Source organism: Haliotis rufescens, unplaced genomic scaffold, assembly GCF_023055435.1.
Source record: "Haliotis rufescens isolate VD_foot unplaced genomic scaffold, xgHalRufe1.0.p SCAF_10, whole genome shotgun sequence".
Classification (NCBI taxonomy): domain Eukaryota; kingdom Metazoa; phylum Mollusca; class Gastropoda; order Lepetellida; family Haliotidae; genus Haliotis; species Haliotis rufescens.
The window spans coordinates 9,895,553-9,917,552 of NW_025963780.1; the positions used below are offsets into that span (position 1 = coordinate 9,895,553).

The 22,000-nt window shown below is 44.6% G+C and overlaps 1 protein-coding gene across 1 annotated transcript in view; it reads left to right on the plus strand.

The window, feature by feature from the left end:
• Nucleotides 1-22,000, plus strand: part of LOC124116208 (DNA mismatch repair protein Mlh1-like) — a 229,840-nt gene that overhangs the window by 181,481 nt on the left and 26,359 nt on the right. Inside the window, exons 12-14 of the mRNA XM_046477466.2 lie at nt 310-376; nt 2,494-2,701; nt 4,426-4,556. Coding sequence (XP_046333422.2) covers nt 310-376; nt 2,494-2,701; nt 4,426-4,556 — 406 coding nt within the window. The remainder of the gene's footprint in view (nt 1-309; nt 377-2,493; nt 2,702-4,425; nt 4,557-22,000) is intronic.

The following is a 22,000-nucleotide window of genomic DNA, read 5'->3' on the forward strand; positions in this document are numbered from 1 at the left end:
GGTTACACATATGTTTTTGTCGGAATGAACACTGGTGTTGAGCAAAAGTGACACACCTACGTGGCTCCCTCCCCATTTAGTGTTTTTGACAATATTTACATTCATATCAACATCTTGTCCTCTTGACCCATGTATGAGCTTTCTGATGTAATAACTTTCCAGAAAATTCAAGTGAAAATTCAAATTTTACTCATGACCTTCACTTTGAACTTCAGGGTTGTCATTTTGAATTACTATAGCTTCCAATGTGTGTTAATAGGAGACTGAAACACTCTTCTACAACTATTTGAGTGCACCTCTCTTCTTCAGGCTTTGTTACCTGGCGCCCCTGTTTCTCTGGAGGAAGACGCATCCAGCCAGTCTGACATCGCTGCAGGTAAGAGGAGAGGACTTATGGCACATGACTTATACCCCAAGTATGTCTGTAGATGAGGGATAGGTCCCCAAAACACTGAAGACTTTACCAACGACTACTATCCGACTTTTCCCCAAACATTAGAACCAATTTACCCACTTCTCGATAATTTTACCATCAACTCACCCACTTCTTCACAACATTACCATCAACTCACCCACTTCTTCACAATTTAACCATCAACTCACCCACTTCTCCACAACTATACCATCAACTCACCCACTTCTCCACAACTGTACCATCAACTCACCAACTTCTCCACAACTTTACCATCAACTCACCCACTTCTCCACAACTTTACCATCAACTCAGCCACTTCTCCACAACTGTACCATCAACTCACCCACTTCTCCACAACTGTACCATCAACTCACCCACTTCTCCACAACTTTACCATCAACTCACCCACTTCTCCACAACTGTACCATCAACTCACCCGATTCTCCACAACTTTACAATCAACTTACCCACTTCTCTACAACTTTACCATCAACTCACCCACTTCTCCACACATTTACCATCAACTCACCCACTTCTCCACAACTTTACCATCAACTCACCCACTTCTCCACACATTTACCATCAACTCACCCACTTCTCCACAACTTTACCATCAACTCACCCACTTCTCCACAACTGTACCATCAACTCACCCGATTCTCCACAACTTTACCATCAACTTACCCACTTCTCTACAACTTTACCATCAACTCACCCACTTCTCCACACATTTACCATCAACTCACCCACTTCTCCACAACTTTACCATCAACTCACCCACTTCTCCACACATTTACCATCAACTCACCCACTTCTCCACAACTTAACCATCATCTTGGCCACTTCTCCACAACTTTACCATCAACTCACCCTCTTTTCCACTAACTAGACTGCAAACTCACCCACTTCTCCTAAGACTTTGACTACCAACTCACCCATTTATCCACTTAACTGACCGCCACTCTCTTGGCCACTTCACTGACCACTGACTCCCTCCAAATGTTTTGTATTAGCTGAAAGTAAAATACAGATTTTTTGGGTGTTCCCAAGAGAATAATCTGATGGACAAAAATGTCTGGCTGTAATGATGTTGTGGGATTCTCAACGGATGATACATTTGACCTATCTTTTTTTTATTCCATAGGGGACCATATTTCCTGTACACAGAATATCATTTCTCATTATGTTATCAGCATGTTGTCAAAATCAGTGCCACTAAACAAAACTCAGATTCCTGGTATTTGAGGATCCTAGAGCAACTGCTCTCAGGAGTACTGACACACAAGGTGTTGTAATTAAAGAAATATATTCAGATAACGAATAAAGATGTTGAAAACACAGTTCGCTTGCCTCCTTTCTACCATGAAGACAGATGTAATGTTGCAAGATAGAAATAAGTTCACATACTATTTGCTGCATGCCTATAGAGGGTTCAATTCCCAGTCACTTTGCCTTGGTTGCTGGTGTATTTCATGTCCTATCTCTGTGACAACTGTTGTTGGATGCAGTGCCACATGATCCTTGCCTCCCCAAGGAGGTTCCAGGTTACAATTGCTTCCCAGCAGCCTATGCTGACCATAAGAGGCACCCAATCGGATCAGGTCATGAGGCTAGGACTCATCGTACCCTGACAACGTGAAATGTTGTTCACAATATCAATCACTGGATTGTCTGGTCCAGACATAATTATTTACAGACCACCTTTATATGGCTGGCGTGGTGAGTGCAGAATTAAACAAACATCATCCATCACAGCACCACGTGTCATGCTGCTCACCATGACAGATGTCAGTGTATTTTGGGCAAGTGGGTACAGATACACCCACATGAACGGCAGGTAGTATAGTCAAATAAAAAAACTGTATATATAGATTATATCAAAATGAAGTTACCAAATATTACCAATTGATGAACCTCTTAGTTTCAACTTAGTGCATACAGATATGATATTGGTCCAATACAGTTTGACGGTGGTCAAGGTGAGCCTCATGCTCACAGTTTTTATTGATGATATCCTGCACCACATGACCTTTGTACTTTGTGAAGGTAAAGGATCTGAATCACTGAAATCATTCCAGGAGATGGTGGGAAGGTATATGCACATCACCTTGTCCGAACAGACAGCAAGGAACAGAAGCTTGATGCATTCTTAAACAGACCATCCACCAATCAGAAGGAAGCATCAGTCAGTTCAACCAATCCGAGTGCACCATCAGCCAGTGGTAGCAGTCGGCCATCATCTTCCACAAGTCAGGATGACACCATGGAAATTGATGATGAAGAAAGGTAGACATTTAAAAGTGTTTGTCTAAACTTGATCACATACAGTGGAATACTGTCAACCCTCATGCAACAGTGGCCTGTGACATTTACCATTGTCCTTTATATACATGTAAACAATCCTCTGGCGACTGATCTGAAAGTAGGCTTTCTTGACTAACAAACTTTCACTCTTTCAATTCGTTTGTTCATTACTACTGATTTTTATATATGTCAGTATTCACCAAAATCATGCAACAATTTTCAAAGGTTTTGCTTTTCTATGCTAAACTGTCTTGTCATTTTTGTTTGATATGTGAGGTATTAATTGTTTTCTTGCCAGTCATAATTAGGAAGTCCTCTTTCTATCAAACCACATTTGAGCAGATACAACTATCTGGATAAGTGTGGTATAGAATAATACATTGTGATTCTGTCGACCGTCCATTCATTTGAAAAGTGACCAGGAAGTACCCATGACAACTCTTTGGGGAAATATTTTCTGTGATCCGAGGAATACATATTTGTTTACTGGACAACACTATGGAGAGGCTGCACAGTGCAGTATACAGATCCATCCAAATGTGACAGTGTCATCACTGGTCTTGTCCAAGACCCTGGGCTGAATTAACCTCATCATACAGTGTTTGTTGCCCATCATGTTTGGTGTTTGCTGATATGATATTGCTGGCATGAATCACGCCATCATTCACTAGACAACTGCCTGGTGGGTCTAATTAAGTTTCAAGGTCAAGGCCACAGAGTCACAAACCTACAAGTACCACAAGTTTTCATGAGTACAAATTCTGCTGAAGGTCACATGTCATTAAGACAAGCAACCAGTTTTTGTGAGAATCTGTCCGACTCGAACTCACTACCTTCAGATTGTTAGCTAACTGAACTACAGATCCAGAAGCCATTTGACGCACTTGTCCCATACTGCAAGCCACAAGATGCTGATGTATGAAGCATCAATAAGTAATTACCTTATAAGCTGTACTCCCCTGAATCATAGTGAAAATAATAGGAAATAATATATGTGTATTAGTTCCCATTTGTAATCTCTTTGGCTCCTAAAACATAAATATGTTGACTGTAAGAACTCTCAACATCAGTGGGTTTATTTAATGACAGTGCATGTTGAGCTTATGCACACTCGATAACGCCAGCACCTCTAGGCTGATATCACAGGGCATTGTTTCACCAGTATGTCTTGTTAAAGATTTCACAAATGACGTCATATGGTATTCTGACACGTTTGTAAACTTTATGATGCTGAATTCTAAAGTTAGGACACCAACTGATCACGAATTATATGTCAAGGTCACAGTAAAAACATTTCTGTATTAGAAGCAGTTTCTTACTTTTGGATGGGTTATTTTCGGGTTTGTGATATGGCAGGAGTATTGCAAACAGATTTATAGTACCTCCATTTCATTGACTCAAAAACCACACTTTGGGGGATTTATTCTGCCTCTCAGAAATCCATGTGCAGCCTGTCTTTTCATGGACCGGTATAAGGGATTTATTCTATCGCTGAGAAATTATTTTCCCTCCCAAGGCAGGATCCATGGTATTTTATCAAGATCACGTGAACCAATCAGATCTCATCATTCTGACATGGAGGTATGATAAGTGGTTTTATGCGTCCCACGTAGGTTTTATACCATGAGCCGGAGACTTAAAGAGTACTATACTCACTCACTCACTTATTCACTCACTCTAAAATAATTTGTTTTTGTTTTATCTAGTGACAATGTAGCAAGAGCTGGAATGTCTCCAAAACCTAGCACATCAACCAGTGAAGCACAGCATCGCCGTGATGTGAAGCTGTCAAGTGTCCTTGACCTGCGCCGAGATGTCCTTGACAACTGTCATGCAGGTAATTACTCTCTGTAAATTGACAGCCAAAGATAATGATAAACGGTGGTTGACCCAGCTGTAATTTGTTTGATTTAAATATTATTCCTGAAGTTATGTCTGAATTTGACTGCAGCTGCCATACAAAGTTCTTGGGGATATCATATCATGTGTATCTTCTTTGAAGCCTGAGAAGCTTTTTTGTGACATTGATCTGCCTTGCAAGGGTCAAGGTCATGCACCAAAACCAGATTTTTCATCACAAGAAGGAATTACTGTTAAGTACATTTTGTACATATCATCCTCTTTAGGGTGGCTGAACTTGGAGAAGGTCCCCAGTGACCTCCATTTAAGGTGAAGGTCACAGGAAGATCTTTTGTAGAGTGTGTTTGCTTCTAAAATCCCTGTGTCTGCAGATATTTTTAGTCAAACTAAATTTAGTTGTTATATTATTCAAATACTTCCGAATGTAATTTACTGTCAATAATTAGCATGACTATATTTTCTTTATGTCAAGTATCACAAAGGGAAATCCTATCTCGGGTTTATATGCAAGATCGCCCTTGAAGTGTAGCATGGTTGCAGTGTTTTCCCTTTGATGTTACCTGTACAGTAACTCCCGATGCACCATCAAGGGGTGGAGCTACTGATATTGTGCCAAGGGGCGTGTCTGCACATCTCTGAGTGACAGACCGTCAGGCGATAAAATATGCTATTGAAACTTTTGCCACTGCTGACAGACCCAGGGATTGAACCCTGCATGAAGCCTGGGACAAATATTCCATCCTTGCCGCTGACTGAGCCCTGAAGGGCTTGATATACCATGTTCTCGATTTAGACACTTTATAGGCCAAAAGTGGTTGGGTTATCACTGTACTGGTTCGACACGTGGGATGCATGTTTCTTACATATGTCACAGAAACCAGGTTGCACTTTGAGCGATTTTCCCATTGTTGTTCAAGCAGGTTAATTCTTTGATTTTGCAAAATTAATTCTTTGATTTTGCAAAATTATTTCTTTGATTTTGCGAAATTAGCCTTTAATTTTGTAGCTGGGCATGGTAATGAGATGTCCAGCCACTGGGCTGCTAGTCCAAACTGGAGGCAGTTTAGCATAATGATGAAGTTTGAATCAGGTGATGGGAGGAAAGCTGTAAAGAATAGCCCTCCATGAGAATCCATGCACAACAGTATGACTTAACTAAAGTCTCAAGGGAGACCTTAACACTGTATATTGGGTTGTGACAAACTGTGTAAACCGGCAAATATTTAGATAGCATAAATTAAGAATTATTGCACTTAAATATTGTTTAACTTTAATGAAAAAGAGTGTCATACCCTTTCTATAAGATCAGTCTTTCAGTAAAATAAGATGTTTAATCAGTCGATTTAAATTGTACACACAAGAAATGATTACAAATAGGTGTATACGGTGGCACTAATCACCCATATTTGAAAAAATAATGTATGAAAGATTGAATACTATTATCTTGAAACACATTCGCACATTAAACAAATACCATAATTGTCACTCTTCACCAAGCTCCTTTGATTCACAGGACTATGATTCACATTTGTTAAAAGTGTTTCGGGTGTATGACTCAGGCTCTTGCCAAATGTGTTTGTCAATGCCCCTCAAAATACCTTGTGAAAAGGTAACACCTAATCTAATTACATATACCCTAACTGTAAACTATTGTCTGCAGATTGTAACACCAAACTGCTATATATGTCCTGCTACAGTTCAAGTGAAGGTGGGGCATGGTGGCCCAGTCGTCTAAGGCGCTGCGATACGCTGTGCAGAGTTGCTTCCCTTGGGCACACCAGAAAAATATGATTGTAGGTTCAAATCCAGCTTCGCCCCAATAACGTTTCTAGGTTTGTCAGCACCATACCCGTGCTTGTGGGTTTCACTGAAGTGGTGAACATCGGAGACCTGCATCACTTCCCACCTCCCACATTAAACTGTCACGCTGCAATACAACTGTAATAATGTTAAAAGCGGCGTTAAACCCAACTCATTACTCACTCAAATGAAGATGAAATATAAATACAAAAAAAAAATACTGCATGATCTTTAAAGCTTACTACAGGCCATCTTTACTCCATATTTCTGATTCATAACTGCCGAAATACCTGACAATTGAAATCGGATTTGAACCCGATTAATAATCCCTGGTGTCCTCATCAGTGATGTCCAGTTTCAGCTTAATTGTGAAGTAGTTTCTGAGATGTTTATGGACAATAAGTGATACTGTAAATATTGAAATTAACACGAGCATGAATTAAATGCGAAAAATGTGAGTGGTCTTTGTTCGCATTATTAAACATCGCATTTGTATCAACAATAAAACATTTTGGATAGGAGAAAATACCAACTTAGACATACGCTGAAAACAAACAGCTATGTATTCCACAACACTGATTTTTTTAGCAGCACTTGTAGTAAGTATATAACCATTGTCATTCAAACACAAATTAAATCATGTGAATTGTCACTGCTGGGGGCAAGACAAGCGTTCTACTCACTTATGTCATCACTGATCACACCTGCAAGTCCCCACAGACGCCACCCACGCAACACGGTGTCTTTGTTCTTTGCGACTGCGTCAAAGGCCGACACGAGCCAGCGCGCATGTATTGTTTTAGCGGAAGTACTTTACTCAGCACTAATAAGCGGTGCTATTTGGTGTATGGACACTCGCCCTGTGCAGACGTGTCCTTCCTAGCTCGCAACCCACGCTCTACTATGGGAGATATCGCTCTATCGCTACCTAGGGAGCTAGTTGCCATCCTGGAGCCCTTGCTGGCTTACAGGGTTGGGGACTACTCCCTCCGGACTTCGTACAAGTCCAACTCATCCACCCTCTCCATCTCCTTTGACCTAGGCCAAAGGAAAAGGCCTCTGGTCAAGGCTCCGGCCAAGACCAAGCCTAAGGAGAAGAAGACCCCGGCCCCTACGCCCGGTACAGAAGGCCAGGCCGCCTACAGTGAAGAAGGCTCCACCAATCACCCCCTTGGAGATCCAGGAGAGCCTTCCCACCACCCCTCCGCCCCCGACAGCTGCACTGGAACTCGCTCCTCTCGAATCCAGAGGGGAGGAGCCCTTTCGCACGCCGGTAGGGACTGGCCACGGGAGGAAAAAGAGAAAAAGGAAAAGTATCTTCTCCCCTGACTCTCCCCCCCTCCCATCACCTCCAACCTGCAAGACCACGGAAACGCAGACCGCCACAGGGCCCCTCCCTCAACACCAGCCAAGTCCAAACCGACCCGGTTCCGGAACAAGATGTTGAGGTAGACGTCCGTGCCCACCTTGCACAGCAGGCAGACCTCATCCTGGAGCAGCACAAGGTCCACCCTAACCCCTGCTACCAGAATGAGAGCGGCAAGATTTACCCCAGCAACCGCCCACACCCACCCTTGCTGCTGGTGCAGTACTGGGGTGAAGAAAGGTTTGAGCACAAGATCCACAGCTACCAGGATCTCTCAGAATTCCTGGTCGACTGTGATCTCCCAGTCAGCCCGCTCTTCATCACCAACACCGCCGCCCGCCTCACCACCGCACTGTTCCGAGCTCTTCCTCCAGGAGAGCTCGACCTAGCCAGGAGGCTCCTGGCTGGGAAGAAGCAGTAACTTCCTTCGCCACACCAGCTCGCCAGCCGACGCCGTGCCTTTCCACGCTTGACCCCCTCCCCCCCCCACCCAAGCCCAACTTTTCCACATTATTATTATTCTTTTACACCCCCCATCCCACCAAGCCAAACCCATCCCCCTAGATTAAATTTTTAGGTTTACTTCATTTACATTTTTTGGGGTCACACTTCTTATTTATTCATTACGCTTTTTTTCCTATTTAGTATAAGTGCTTCCCCGTGTGCGAGATACGCTAAATGTCATTTATTACATGCGGAAAGTGCACGTTAAATCCCCGAACGAACGGTGTGTGATTGGATTAATGTAAAGATGGATTACGGTGAGGATTCTTCTGTAAACCTGACAGAGGACATTTTCTTTAGATATAAATCCACTGATGCTTGAGAGGACAGGGTGTCGCATTCATATTGAGTCGCATTTTTGGCTAGGGACCAGTGGTCGCATTCTTTTGGAGATGCATTAGTTTCACGATTTACAGCATATGGGTGTGTGCATACGTCAAAGGGCAAATATCAACTATAAAAATACATCAAGAAGTCAGTGAGCCTGACCACTCGAAGCCCTTAGTCGCCTCTTATGACAAACATTGCCTTTTACAGCAAGCATGGGTTGCTGAAACCCTATTCTAGCCTGGATCTTCATGGGTAAGTAGGTTTGGGAATTAGCAGCTTAAAAACTAATAAAGGGTGATGATGATGTTTGTGTTATTGTATGATGTTAATGTTTGTGTTCTATGATGTTGATGATGTTTATGTTGTTGTATGATGTTGATGTTTGTCTTGTATGATGTTGATGTTTGTGTTCTATGATGTTGATGATGTTTATGTTGTTGTATGATGTTGATGTTTGTCTTGTATGATGTTGATGTTTGTGTTCTATGATGTTGATGATTTTTATGTTGTTGTATGATGTTGATGTTTGTCTTGTATGATGTAGATGTTTGTCTTGTATGATATTGATGTTTGTGTTCTATGATGTTGATGTTTGTCTTGTATGATGTTGATGTTTGTGTTCTATGATGTTGATGTTTGTCTTGTATGATGTTGATGTTTGTGTTCTATGATGTTGATGTTTGTGTTATTGTATGATGTTGATGTTTGTTTCTTGTATGTTGTTTGTTTGTTGTTTAACGCTGCACTCAGCAATATTCCAGCTATATGAAGATAATGTTTGTGTTGTGTGTGCACCCAGGTTAAACACTGATTAAATGCAGTGTCTGGACAAATAAATGGTTAATGCATCAGTGCAAATCAAATTATGTCAGTTGTTGTCAGCTCTGATCTAAACTCTCTTCACTGAATGATGTCTGTGTTATCAATTTACATAAAAACGGTCACTCAGATGCCCATAAGCCTAATGGCCAATTTGGGATGTTTATCACAGCTGTAATAGGCAGACGTGAAAGTGATTAACATTTTTATTATACGACTCGCCTTGATGTCATTTAGATGTATTTTAGTCCAGATGTTACTGTAGATTTCTATTAACTGTCATGAAAAAAACAGGGTCAAGGGAGATTTTCTCTTTGACAACCTGAATGATTGGACAAATAATAACAGCACTGTCTTCAGGGAGATGCTTCTGTCATTGGAAAGGGATGACTGTACAGTGTGTGTTCCCGAACCTGTGTCCACTGGAATACGTTCACCCCCACTGACCAACATCTTCTCTGACCCACCCCATCACTGACCCACACCCTCTCTGACCCGCCCCATCTCGACTCACACCCTAACTTACCACACCCTCGCTGACCCACACCCTCACTGACCAACCCCATCACTGACCCATCCTAGCACTGACCTACCCCATCACTGACCCACACCCTTATCCTAGCTGACCCACCCAATCACTGACCCAACCCATCACTGACAGACACCCTCACTGACCCACACCCTCACTGACCCACACCCTCACTGACCCACCACATCACTAACCCACCACATCACTGACCCACCCCATCACTGACCCACACCCTCACTGACCCACCACATCACTAACCCACCACATCACTGATCCACACCCTCACTGACCCACACCCTCACTGACCCACACCCTCACTAACCCACACCCTCACTGACCCACACCCTCACTAACCCACCACATCACTAACCCACCACATCACTGACCCACACCCTCACTGACCCACACCCTCACTGACCCACACCCTCACTGACCCACACCCTCACTGACCCACCACATCACTAACCCACCTCATCACTGACCTACACCCTCACTGACCCACACCCTCACTGACCCACACCCTCACTGACCCACCACATCACTAACCCACCTCATCACTGACCCACACCCTCACTGACCCACACCCTCACTGACCCACCACATCACTAACCCACCTCATCACTGACCCACCCCATCACTGACCCACACCCTCACTGACCCACCACATCACTAACCCACCTCATCACTGACCCACCCCATCACTGACCCACACCCTCACTGACCCACCACATCACTAACCCACCTCATCACTGACCCACCCCATCACTGACCCACACCCTCACTGACCCACACCCTCACTAACCCACCACATCACTAACCCACCACATCACTGACCCACATCCTCACTGACCCACACCCTCACTGACCCACACCCTCACTGACCCACCACATCACTAACCCACCTCATCACTGACCCACACCCTCACTGACCCACACCCTCACTAACCCACACCCTCACTAACCCACACCCTCACTGACCCACCCCATCACTGACCTACACCCTCACTGACCCACACCCTTACTGACCCACACCCTCACTAACCTACACCCTCACTAACCCACACCCTCACTGACCCACCTCATCACTGACCCACACCCTCACTGAACCACACCTCACTGAACCACCCCCTAACTAATCATTCTTTCGGAAACAGGTTTTGCTGCCCAAGACTCTAATATGTAGAGACAGATGTTACCGACTGCATCATTTAACAAGTTGCTCACCCACTCTGGTAGACTGATAAACAAGTCAGAAGGCAAGCTAGCATTCTCTGGTACTGTCTCTGCATCATTGTGACCACCTGGCCCCAGACTCCACTTATACATGGAAATTTATAAGTCCTTTTACCAAATTCAGTTGTTAATTGACACACCAACTTGAGATTTCCTGCCGGAGCATCTTGTTTTGGGGCATTTGCCAAACTGATTCCGTCATCACCCACTTCCTGGCCAACTATGTGACTTTCTCTGTCAATGTGCATGTGGTAAGGGGGCATGCTGTGCCCTGGAATACCACTGGATGACACAGTTAAGGACACACATTTTTTATTTTTCGTTTCACAGGCCCACCACCCCTACTGGAAAACAGCCAGTCTAAGAAACAAAATTAAACATATTTGTTTTTATTATGTCTCCCGTTAGTAATATAGACCCTCTTATACAATATAAAATGTAATTATTTTATAGAAACTCCATGCCTGCTAGCAGTGATTCATGAGACCACCCGCAGTTTTAACTCCAATCCTGAGTGACTTTCATATAGATAAATAGATAATTGACATTTTATTTTATTTTTAATTCATTACACTTAAAAGATATTATTATTCTGTATTTTTAAAGCCATCAAATAAAAGCTACCTCTTACAATTATTTATATTAAACATTTGCAAACTGTAGAAAAAAGGGTTAAGCATTATTTAATCAAAATGTAACCTTTTCGTCCTAAAAATGCCATACATTAAGATCCTTTAAGATTTTAAACTTTAAAATATTAGTATTGACATAAGAAAAAACGTAAATTTGAATTTCTATATTTGGATGAGCTTACATGGTCAGTGCTTCTAATTGCCTGTTCCCAGCAATGTGAGTCAGCATGCCCTCTATTGATATTTTATTAATCTGACCCAACATTTTCACAGGAGATAGAGCAATTATCCCTCAAGTATTCTTGATTATACTGAATCTCTGTGCATAGCAAGGGCCATGGAGTTACTGCCCAAACGAGAGAATCATGTACAGATATCGCACTATGGTAAGACACAGTGGCAGTACATGATCCGGTTAACCCAACAACTTGGGTATTGAGACAAGGGAGCCACTTTTGAATAGCCCCTGAACACTCTCTTTATTGGCATGAGAGGCGATTCATACCCAAACATCTTGGGATGTTGCTTGTAATAGTTCTCTGTCCCCGACTTGATCTTCTTCAGGTTGCTGTGATACAGAGGGAATGTTGCTGGTTGATGCATAAAACAACAAACACAGGAGGTGAGGTATGCCTACCCTCAATGTAGAAGGACAGCTGGAGAATTTAGTAGCAATATCCTGAGATTTGTTATAAGTTTATTGACTTGTTTCCATGGAGAGTAATTACTAGATGAGCTGCGATCGCTTTCCCTGGACGACAGACAAGCCCACAGCATTTGATTGATGATGATCACAAGTGTCCTCTGACCATACACCTATACTTAAGTTCACGTTTATTTTGAAGCTCTTGTGGTCAGTCCATTACTGACCATAAGGACCAGATGATACCAAGCAAGAAACAGTCTTCAGAAGGTCTGCTGAGGTCTCAAATATATTATCATGGCCATCAAAATCTGGAACATAATTGACTGAAGTTATATTGAGTTCCAGTGATGCTTCTCATTGTCAATATTAACATTAAAGCATTTAGTGGCAACGTGATGAGTGATGCTGGAATTCTGCACAGCCCTTGAGTTCTGTAAGGGCTGTTTCCTGGCAGACACCAGGCCTCCTTGTCCACAGTGACTTGCTGCTGCACAGTCAGCCTGCATTGATATCAGTATGGTTATTATGATAAATAAATATGTCTTTGTAGTGAGAAAAACTTTCTTTTTGCAATGTATAAGACTTTATGCCAACAATGACTAAATATTGAACACACAATGTTTAAAGATAGTTAGACTCTTGAGTCAAAGACACTGACAGTGCCATGAGAACTTGTGTACTTCTTAAGACCTTTGCCTCATTTTTGGCATACCGTAAAATAGATCCTCAATATGATGTACATTTGTTGCTTCATATTGATACTCATTAGGTGTAAAAGTGGACAAGTGGATTAAGCCTAGCTATGTGATGCAACACTCACTCACTCCTAGCTACATGGTGTAACACTCACTCACTCACTCCTAGCTACACAATGCAACACTTACTCCTAGCTATGTGATGCAACACTCACTCACTCCTAGCTACGTGATGCAACACTCACTCCTAGCTACGTGATGCAACACTCACTCAGCCCCTAGCTACATGATCCAACACTCACTCACCCCTAGCTACACGATGCAACACTCACTCACCCCTAGCTACACGATGCAACACTCACTCAGTCCTAGCTACACGATGCAACACTCACTCACTCCTAGCTACACGATGCAACACTCACTCACTCCTAGCTACACGATGCAACACTCACTCACTCCTAGCTACACAATGCAACACTCACTCAGTCCTAGATACACAATGCAACACTCACTCAGTCCTAGCTACACGATGTAACACTCACTCCTAGCTACGTGATGCAACACTCACTCACCCCTAGCTACATGATCCAACACTCACTCACCCCTAGCTACACGATGCAACACTCACTCAGTCCTAGCTACACGATGCAACACTCACTCAGTCCTAGCTACACTGTCTGAGTTGGGTATTCATGTTAAACTGCGGCATGGTATCTCAGTGAGCTAGCACTATAAATCGGCATCAGTCCGGACTAGTACAAGCAGCCACACACACACTTCCACGTGCATGCACGTCGCTATATAAGTGCAATAATCTTGGACGCGACGTTAAACCCAATTTCACCTCACCTCACCTCACTCCTAGCTACACTATGCAACACTCACTCCTAGCTATGTGAAGCAACACTCACTCACTCCTAGCTACATGATGCGACACTCACTCAGTCCTAGCTACGTGATGCAACACTCGTTCACTCCTAGCTACATGATGCAACACTCACTCACTCCTAGCTACACGATGCAACACTCACTCACCCCTAGCTACATGATGCAACACACACTCACTCCTAGCTACATGATGCAACACTCACTCACTCCTAGCTATGTGATGCAACACTCACTCACTCCTAGCTACAGGATGCATAACTCACTCAGTCCTAGCTACACAATGCAACACTCACTCACTCCTAGCTACATGATGCAACACTCACTCACTCCTAGCTACATGATGCAACACTCACCCCTAGCTACATGATGCAACACTCACTCAGTCCTAGCTACATGATGCAACACTCACTCACTCCTAGCTACATGATGCAACACTCACTCACTCCTAGCTACATGATGCAACACTCACTCACCCCTAGCTACACGATGCAACACTCACTCAGTCCTAGCTACACGATGTAACACTCACTCATAGCTACGTGATGCAACACTCACTCACCCCTAGCTACATGATCCAACACTCACTCACCCCTAGCTACACGATGCAACACTCACTCAGTCCTAGCTACATGATGCAACACTCACTCACTCCTAGCTACACGATGCAACACTCACTCACTCCTAGCTACACGATGCGACACTCACTCAGTGCTAGATACACGATGCAACACTCACTCAGTCCTAGCTACACAATGCAACACTCACTCAGTCCTAGCTACACGATGTAACACTCACTCCTAGCTACGTGATGCAACACTCACTCACCCCTAGCTACATGATCCAACACTCACTCACCCCTAGCTACACGATGCAACACTCACTCACTCAGTCCTAGCTACACGATGCAACACTCACTCACCCCTACCTACACGATGCAACACTCACTCAGTCCTAGCTACACAATGCAACACTCACTCCTAGCTACATGATGCAACACTCACTCACCCCTACCTACACGATGCAACACTCACTCAGTCCTAGCTACACGATGCAACACTCACTCCTAGCTACACGATGCAACACTCACTCACCCCTAGCTACATGATCCAACACTCACTCACCCCTAGCTACACGATGCAACACTCACTCACTCAGTCCTAGCTACACGATGCAACACTCACTCACCCCTACCTACACGATGCAACACTCACTCAGTCCTAGCTACACAATGCAACACTCACTCCTAGCTACATGATGCAACACTCACTCACCCCTACCTACACGATGCAACACTCACTCAGTCCTAGCTACACGATGCAACACTCACTCCTAGCTACACGATGCAACACTCACTCCTAGCTACACGATGCAACACTCACTCACCCCTAGCTACACGATGCAACACTCACTCACCCCTAGCTACACGATGCAACACTCACTCACTCCTAGCTACACGATGCAACAGTCACTCACTCCTAGCTACACGATGCAACAGTCACTCACTCCTAGCTACACGATGCAACACTCACTCAGTGCTAGCCACCCGATGTAACACTCACTCCTATGTGTTGCCACAAACACTCACTCCTAGCTACACGATGCAACACTCACTCACTCCTAGCTACATGATGCAACACTCACTCAGTCCTAGCTACACGATGCAACACTCACTCACTCCTAGCTACAGGACCGCCTCCGTGGTCTTGTGGTAGAGCGTCCGCCCGGAGAGCGGAAGGTCCAGGGTTCGATCCCGGGCCGCGTCAAACAAAAAGACGTTAAAAGATTGTACTTGTTGTTACCCTGTCTGGCGCTCGGCTCGGGGCTAAAACAAGGACTGGTCGCCTCGGAGTCAGTATACTGTGTCTGAGTGGGGTATTCATGTTAAACTGCGGCATGGTATCTCAGTGAGCTAGCACTATAAATCGGCATCAGTCCGGACTAGTACAAGCAGCCACACACACACATACACGTGCATGCACGTCGCTATATAAGTGCAATAATCTTGGACGCGACGTTAAACCCAATTTCACCTCACCTCACCTCACTCCTAGCTACACTATGCAACACTCACTCCTAGCTATGTGAAGCAACACTCACTCACTCCTAGCTACATGATGCAACACTCACTCAGTCCTAGCTACGTGATGAAACACTCACTCACTCCTAGCTACATGATGCAACACTCACTCACTCCTAGCTACACGATTCAACACTCACTCACCCCTAGCTACATGATGCAACACACACTCACTCCTAGCTACATGATGCAACACTCACTCACTCCTAGCTATGTGATGCAACACTCACTCACTCCTAGCTACAGGATGCATAACTCACTCAGTCCTAGCTACACAATGCAACACTCACTCACTCCTAGCTACATGATGCAACACTCACTCACTCCTAGCTACATGATGCAACACTCACCCCTAGCTACATGATGCAACACTCACTCAGTCCTAGCTACATGATGCAACACTCACTCACTCCTAGCTACATGATGCAACACTCACTCACTCCTAGCCACATGATGCAACACTCACTCACTCCTAGCTACACGATGCAACACTCACTCAGTTCTAGCTACAGGATGCAACACTCACTCACTCCTAGCTACACAATGCAACACTCACTCACCCCTAGCTACATGATGCAACACTCACTCACCCCTACCTACACGATGCAACACTCACTCAGTCCTAGCTACACAATGCAACACTCACTCCTAGCTACATGATGCAACACTCACTCACCCCTACCTACACGATGCAACAATCACTCAGTCCTAGCTACACGATGCAACACTCACTCCTAGCTACACGATGCAACACTCACTCCTAGCTACACGATGCAACACTCACTCACCCCTAGCTACACGATGGAACACTCACTCACCCCTAGCTACACGATGCAACACTCACTCACCCCTAGCTACACGATGCAACACTCACTCACTCCTAGCTACACGATGCAACACTCACTCCAAGCTACGTGATGCAACTCTCACTCACCCCTAGCTACACGATGCAACACTCACTCAACCCTACCTACACGATGCAACACTCACTCACTCCTAGCTACACGATGCAACAGTCACTCACTCCTAGCTACACGATGCAACACTCACTCAGTGCTAGCCACCCGATGTAACACTCACTCCTAACTATGTGTTGCCACAAACACTCACTCCTAGCTACACGATGCAACACTCACTCACTCCTAGCTACATGATGCAACACTCACTCAGTCCTAGCTACACGATGCAACACTCACTCACTCCTAGCTACAGGACCCCCTCCGTGGTCTTGTGGTAGAGCGTCCGCCCGGAGAGCGGAAGGTCCAGGGTTCGATCCCGGGCCGCGTCAAACAAAAAGACGTTAAAAGATTGTACTTGTTGTTACCCTGTCTGGCGCTCGGCTCGGGGCTAAAACAAGGACTGGTCGGCTCGGAGTCAGTATACTGTGTCTGAGTGGGGTATTCATGTTAAACTGCGGCATGGTATCTCAGTGAGCTAGCACTATAAATCGGCATCAGTCCGGACTAGTACAAGCAGCCACACACACACATACACGTGCATGCACGTCGCTATATAAGTGCAATAATCTTGGACGCGACGTTAAACCCAATTTCACCTCACCTCACCTCACTCCTAGCTACACTATGCAACACTCACTCCTAGCTATGTGAAGCAACACTCACTCACTCCTAGCTACATGATGCAACACTCACTCACCCCTAGCTACATAAATGCAACACACACTCACTCCTAGCTACATGATGCAACACTCGTTCACTCCTAGCTACATGATGCAACACTCACTCACTCCTAGCTACACGATGCAACACTCACTCACCCCTAGCTACATAAATGCAACACACACTCACTCCTAGCTACATGATGCAACACTCACTCACTCCTAGCTATGTGATGCAACACTCACTCACTCCTAGCTACAGGATGCATAACTCACTCAGTCCTAGCTACACAATGCAACACTCACTCACTCCTAGCTACATGATGCAACACTCACTCAGTCCTAGCTACATGATGCAACACTCACTCACTCCTAGCTACATGATGCAACACTCACTCACTCCTAGCTACATGATGCAACACTCACTCACCCCTAGCTACACGATGCAACACTCACTCAGTCCTAGCTACACGATGTAACACTCACTCCTAGCTACATGATGCAACACTCACTCACCCCTAGCTACATGATCCAACACTCACTCACCCCTAGCTACACGATGCAACACTCACTCAGTCCTAGCTACACGATGCAACACTCACTCACCCCTACCTACACGATGCAACACTCACTCACTCCTAGCTACACAATGCAACACTCACTCCTAGCTACACGATGCAACACTCACTCACCCCTAGCAACACGATGCAACACTCACTCACCCCTAGCTACACGATGCAACACTCACTCCAAGCTACGTGTTGCAACACTCACTCAGTCCTAGCTACGTGATGCAACACTCACTCACTCCTAGCTACGTGTTGCAACACTCACTCCTAGCTACACAATGGAACACTCAGTCCTAGCTTCACGATGTAATACTCACTCACTCCTAGCTACACGATGCAACACTCACTCACTCCTAGCTACGTGATGCAACACTCACTCACCCCTAGCTACATGATGCAACACTCACTTACCCCTAGCTACACGATGCAACACTCACTCACTCCTAGCTACATGATGCAACACTCACTCACTCCTAGCTATGTGATGCAACCCTCACTCAGTCCTAGCTACACGATGCAACACTCACTCACTCCTAGCTACATGATGCAACACTCACTCACTCACTCCTAGCTACACGATGCAACACTCACTCAGTGCTAGCTACACGATGTAACACTCACTCCTAGCTACGTGTTGCGACAAACACTCACTCCTAGCTACATGATCCAACACTCACTCACCCCTAGCTACACGATGCAACACTCACTCAGTCCTAGCTACACGATGCAACACTCACTCACCCCTACCTACACGATGCAACACTCACTCAGTCCTAGCTACACAATGCAACACTCACTCCTAGCTACACGATGCAACACTCACTCACCCCTACCTACACGATGCAACACTCACTCAGTCCTAGCTACACAAAGCAACACTCACTCCTAGCTACATGATGCAACACTCACTCACCCCTAGCTACACGATGCAACACTCACTCACCCCTAGCTACACGATGCAACACTCACTCCAAGCTACGTGTTGCAACACTCACTCAGTCCTAGCTACGTGATGCAACACTCACTCACTCCTAGCTACGTGTTGCAACACTCACTCACTCCTAGCTACACAATGGAACACTCAGTCCTAGCTTCACGATGTAATACTCACTCACTCCTAGCTACACGATGCAACACTCACTCACTCCTAGCTACGTGATGCAACACTCACTCACCCCTAGCTACATGATGCAACACTCACTTACCCCTAGCTACACGATGCAACACTCACTCACTCCTAGCTACATGATGCAACACTCACTCACTCCTAGCTATGTGATGCAACCCTCACTCAGTCCTAGCTACACGATGCAACACTTACTCACTCCTAGCTACATGATGCAACACTCACTCACTCACTCCTAGCTACACGATGCAACACTCACTCAGTGCTAGCTACACGATGTAACACTCACTCCTAGCTACGTGTTGCGACAAACACTCACTCCTAGCTATGTGATGCAACACTCACTCACTCCTAGCTACACGATGCAACACTCACTCAGTCTTGGCTACGTGTTGCAACACTCACTCACTCCTAGCTACACAATGCAACACTCAATCAGTCCTAGCTACACGATGCAACACTCACTCCAAGCTACGTGATGCAACACTCACTCACCCCTAGCTACACGATGCAACACTCACTCAGTCCTAGCTACGTGTTGCAACACTCACTCACTCCTAGCTACACAATGCAACACTCAATCAGTCCTAGCTACACGATGCAACACTCACTCCAAGCTACGTGATGCAATACTCACTCACCCCTAGCTACACGATGCAACACTCACTCAGTCCTAGCAACACGATGCAACACTCATTCACTCCTAGCTACGCGATGCAACACTCACTCCTAGCTACATGATGTAACACTCACTCAGTCCTAGCTACGTGTTGCAACACTCACTAAGTCCTAGCTACACGATGCAACACTCACTCACTCCTAGCTACACGATGCAACACTCACTCACTCCTAGCTATGTGAAGCAACACTCACTCACTCCTAGCTACATGATGCAACACTCACTCAGTCCTAGCTACGTCATGCAACACTCACTCACTCCTAGCTACGTGATGCAACACTCACTCAGTCCTAGCTACGTGATGCAACACTCACTCACTCCTAGCTATGTGATGCAACACTCACTCACTCCTAGCTACATGATGCAACACTCACTCAGTCCTAGCTACATGATGCAACACTCACTCACTCCTAGCTACATGATGCAACACTCACTCACTCCTAGCTACACGATGCAACACTCACTCACCCCTAGCTACATGATGCAACACTCACTCACTCCTAGCTACACGATGCAACACTCACTCACCCCTCGCTACATGATGCAACTCTCACTCACTCCTAGCTACACGATGCAACATTCACTCAGTCCTAGCTACGTGATGCAACACTCTGCGACTTACAGCTGATGTGTATGGTTGATAAATGGAATGAGTTCAATCAGGCTGTAAATAACTTGAATGGGTCAGTTATCTTTCAGTGGCCTGTACAACGATGTGCAGTCAAATAGGAAAATGATCAATTTCTTCCACTTAATCTGTGAATTTCTGTGTCAGGTAATTATACAGCATGTCTTAGATGTAATTAAGTACATCCATCAGTTTCTTCTCAAACATCTCATTTCAGTATTTTGTCAGATACTAATTGCAGGTTGGTAGCTACATGACCATGGGTTATTTTGAACCGAGACAGGTTTCTTGATAAATGTTTGTAACTGACATTGTCGAATGTAGAATGTTCCTGTGACATATGGCGTGGTAGGGTGTTATTAGATCTACAGTGGAGACTGGAGGTACGTAATGTAAATGGAGATGTTGACAATTAGGAAGGGGTGGAAGACATCTTCATTTCAACTTGACAAGGATTCACATGAGCTTATGACAGGCTTGTTGTAGTCTGTCTATCTTGAACAATCTACATGTTTTTATATGTATAGCTCATTTGACCTGAAAGTTGTACTGTCAGGTAATGTCAGAGGACTTGTCTGTAATCTGTCAGTCTGTCCACCTATCTGCTCTGTCTACATGGCAACTGAAGCTATGAGGCTCGTGAATCAGGTGTGAATCCAATCTTGAACAACTAAAGTTGGTTTCAAGGTGTCTATAGCAGTAATCTGATTGTGGTTGCTGTAAGTGAATTGGTTCAATTTGCAGATAAGTTCTCACAGGTTTACTGTAATGCGATATTATTTAATTTTAATTGATTGATTTGTGTAGTTTATCATATTTCTAAGGCATCAGATACCAAGGAGTCAGATGAACAGATAATAAACTAATTTATTACTTTTTAATTCTGTGATAGGTTTTTTGTTCCACACTCCATAAGAGCGATATAGAGCTGCCTCCCTTAATCAGACATGATTGTGCTAGGTAATATAGAGTTGCCTCCCTGCATCAGACAGTGAAATAGCAAGGTAATATAGAGTTGCCTCCCTGCATCTGACAGGGAAATAGCAAGGTAATATAGAGTTGCCTCCCTGCATCAGACACGGAAATAGCAAGGTAATATAGAGTTGCCTCTCTGCATCAGACACGGAAATAGCAAGGTATTATAGAGTTGCCTCCCTGCATCAGACAGTGAAATAGCAAGGTAATATAGAGTTGCCTCCCTGCATCAGACAGGGAAATAGCAAGGTATTATAGAGTTGCCTCCCTGCATCAGACAGTGAAATAGCAAGGTAATATAGAGTTG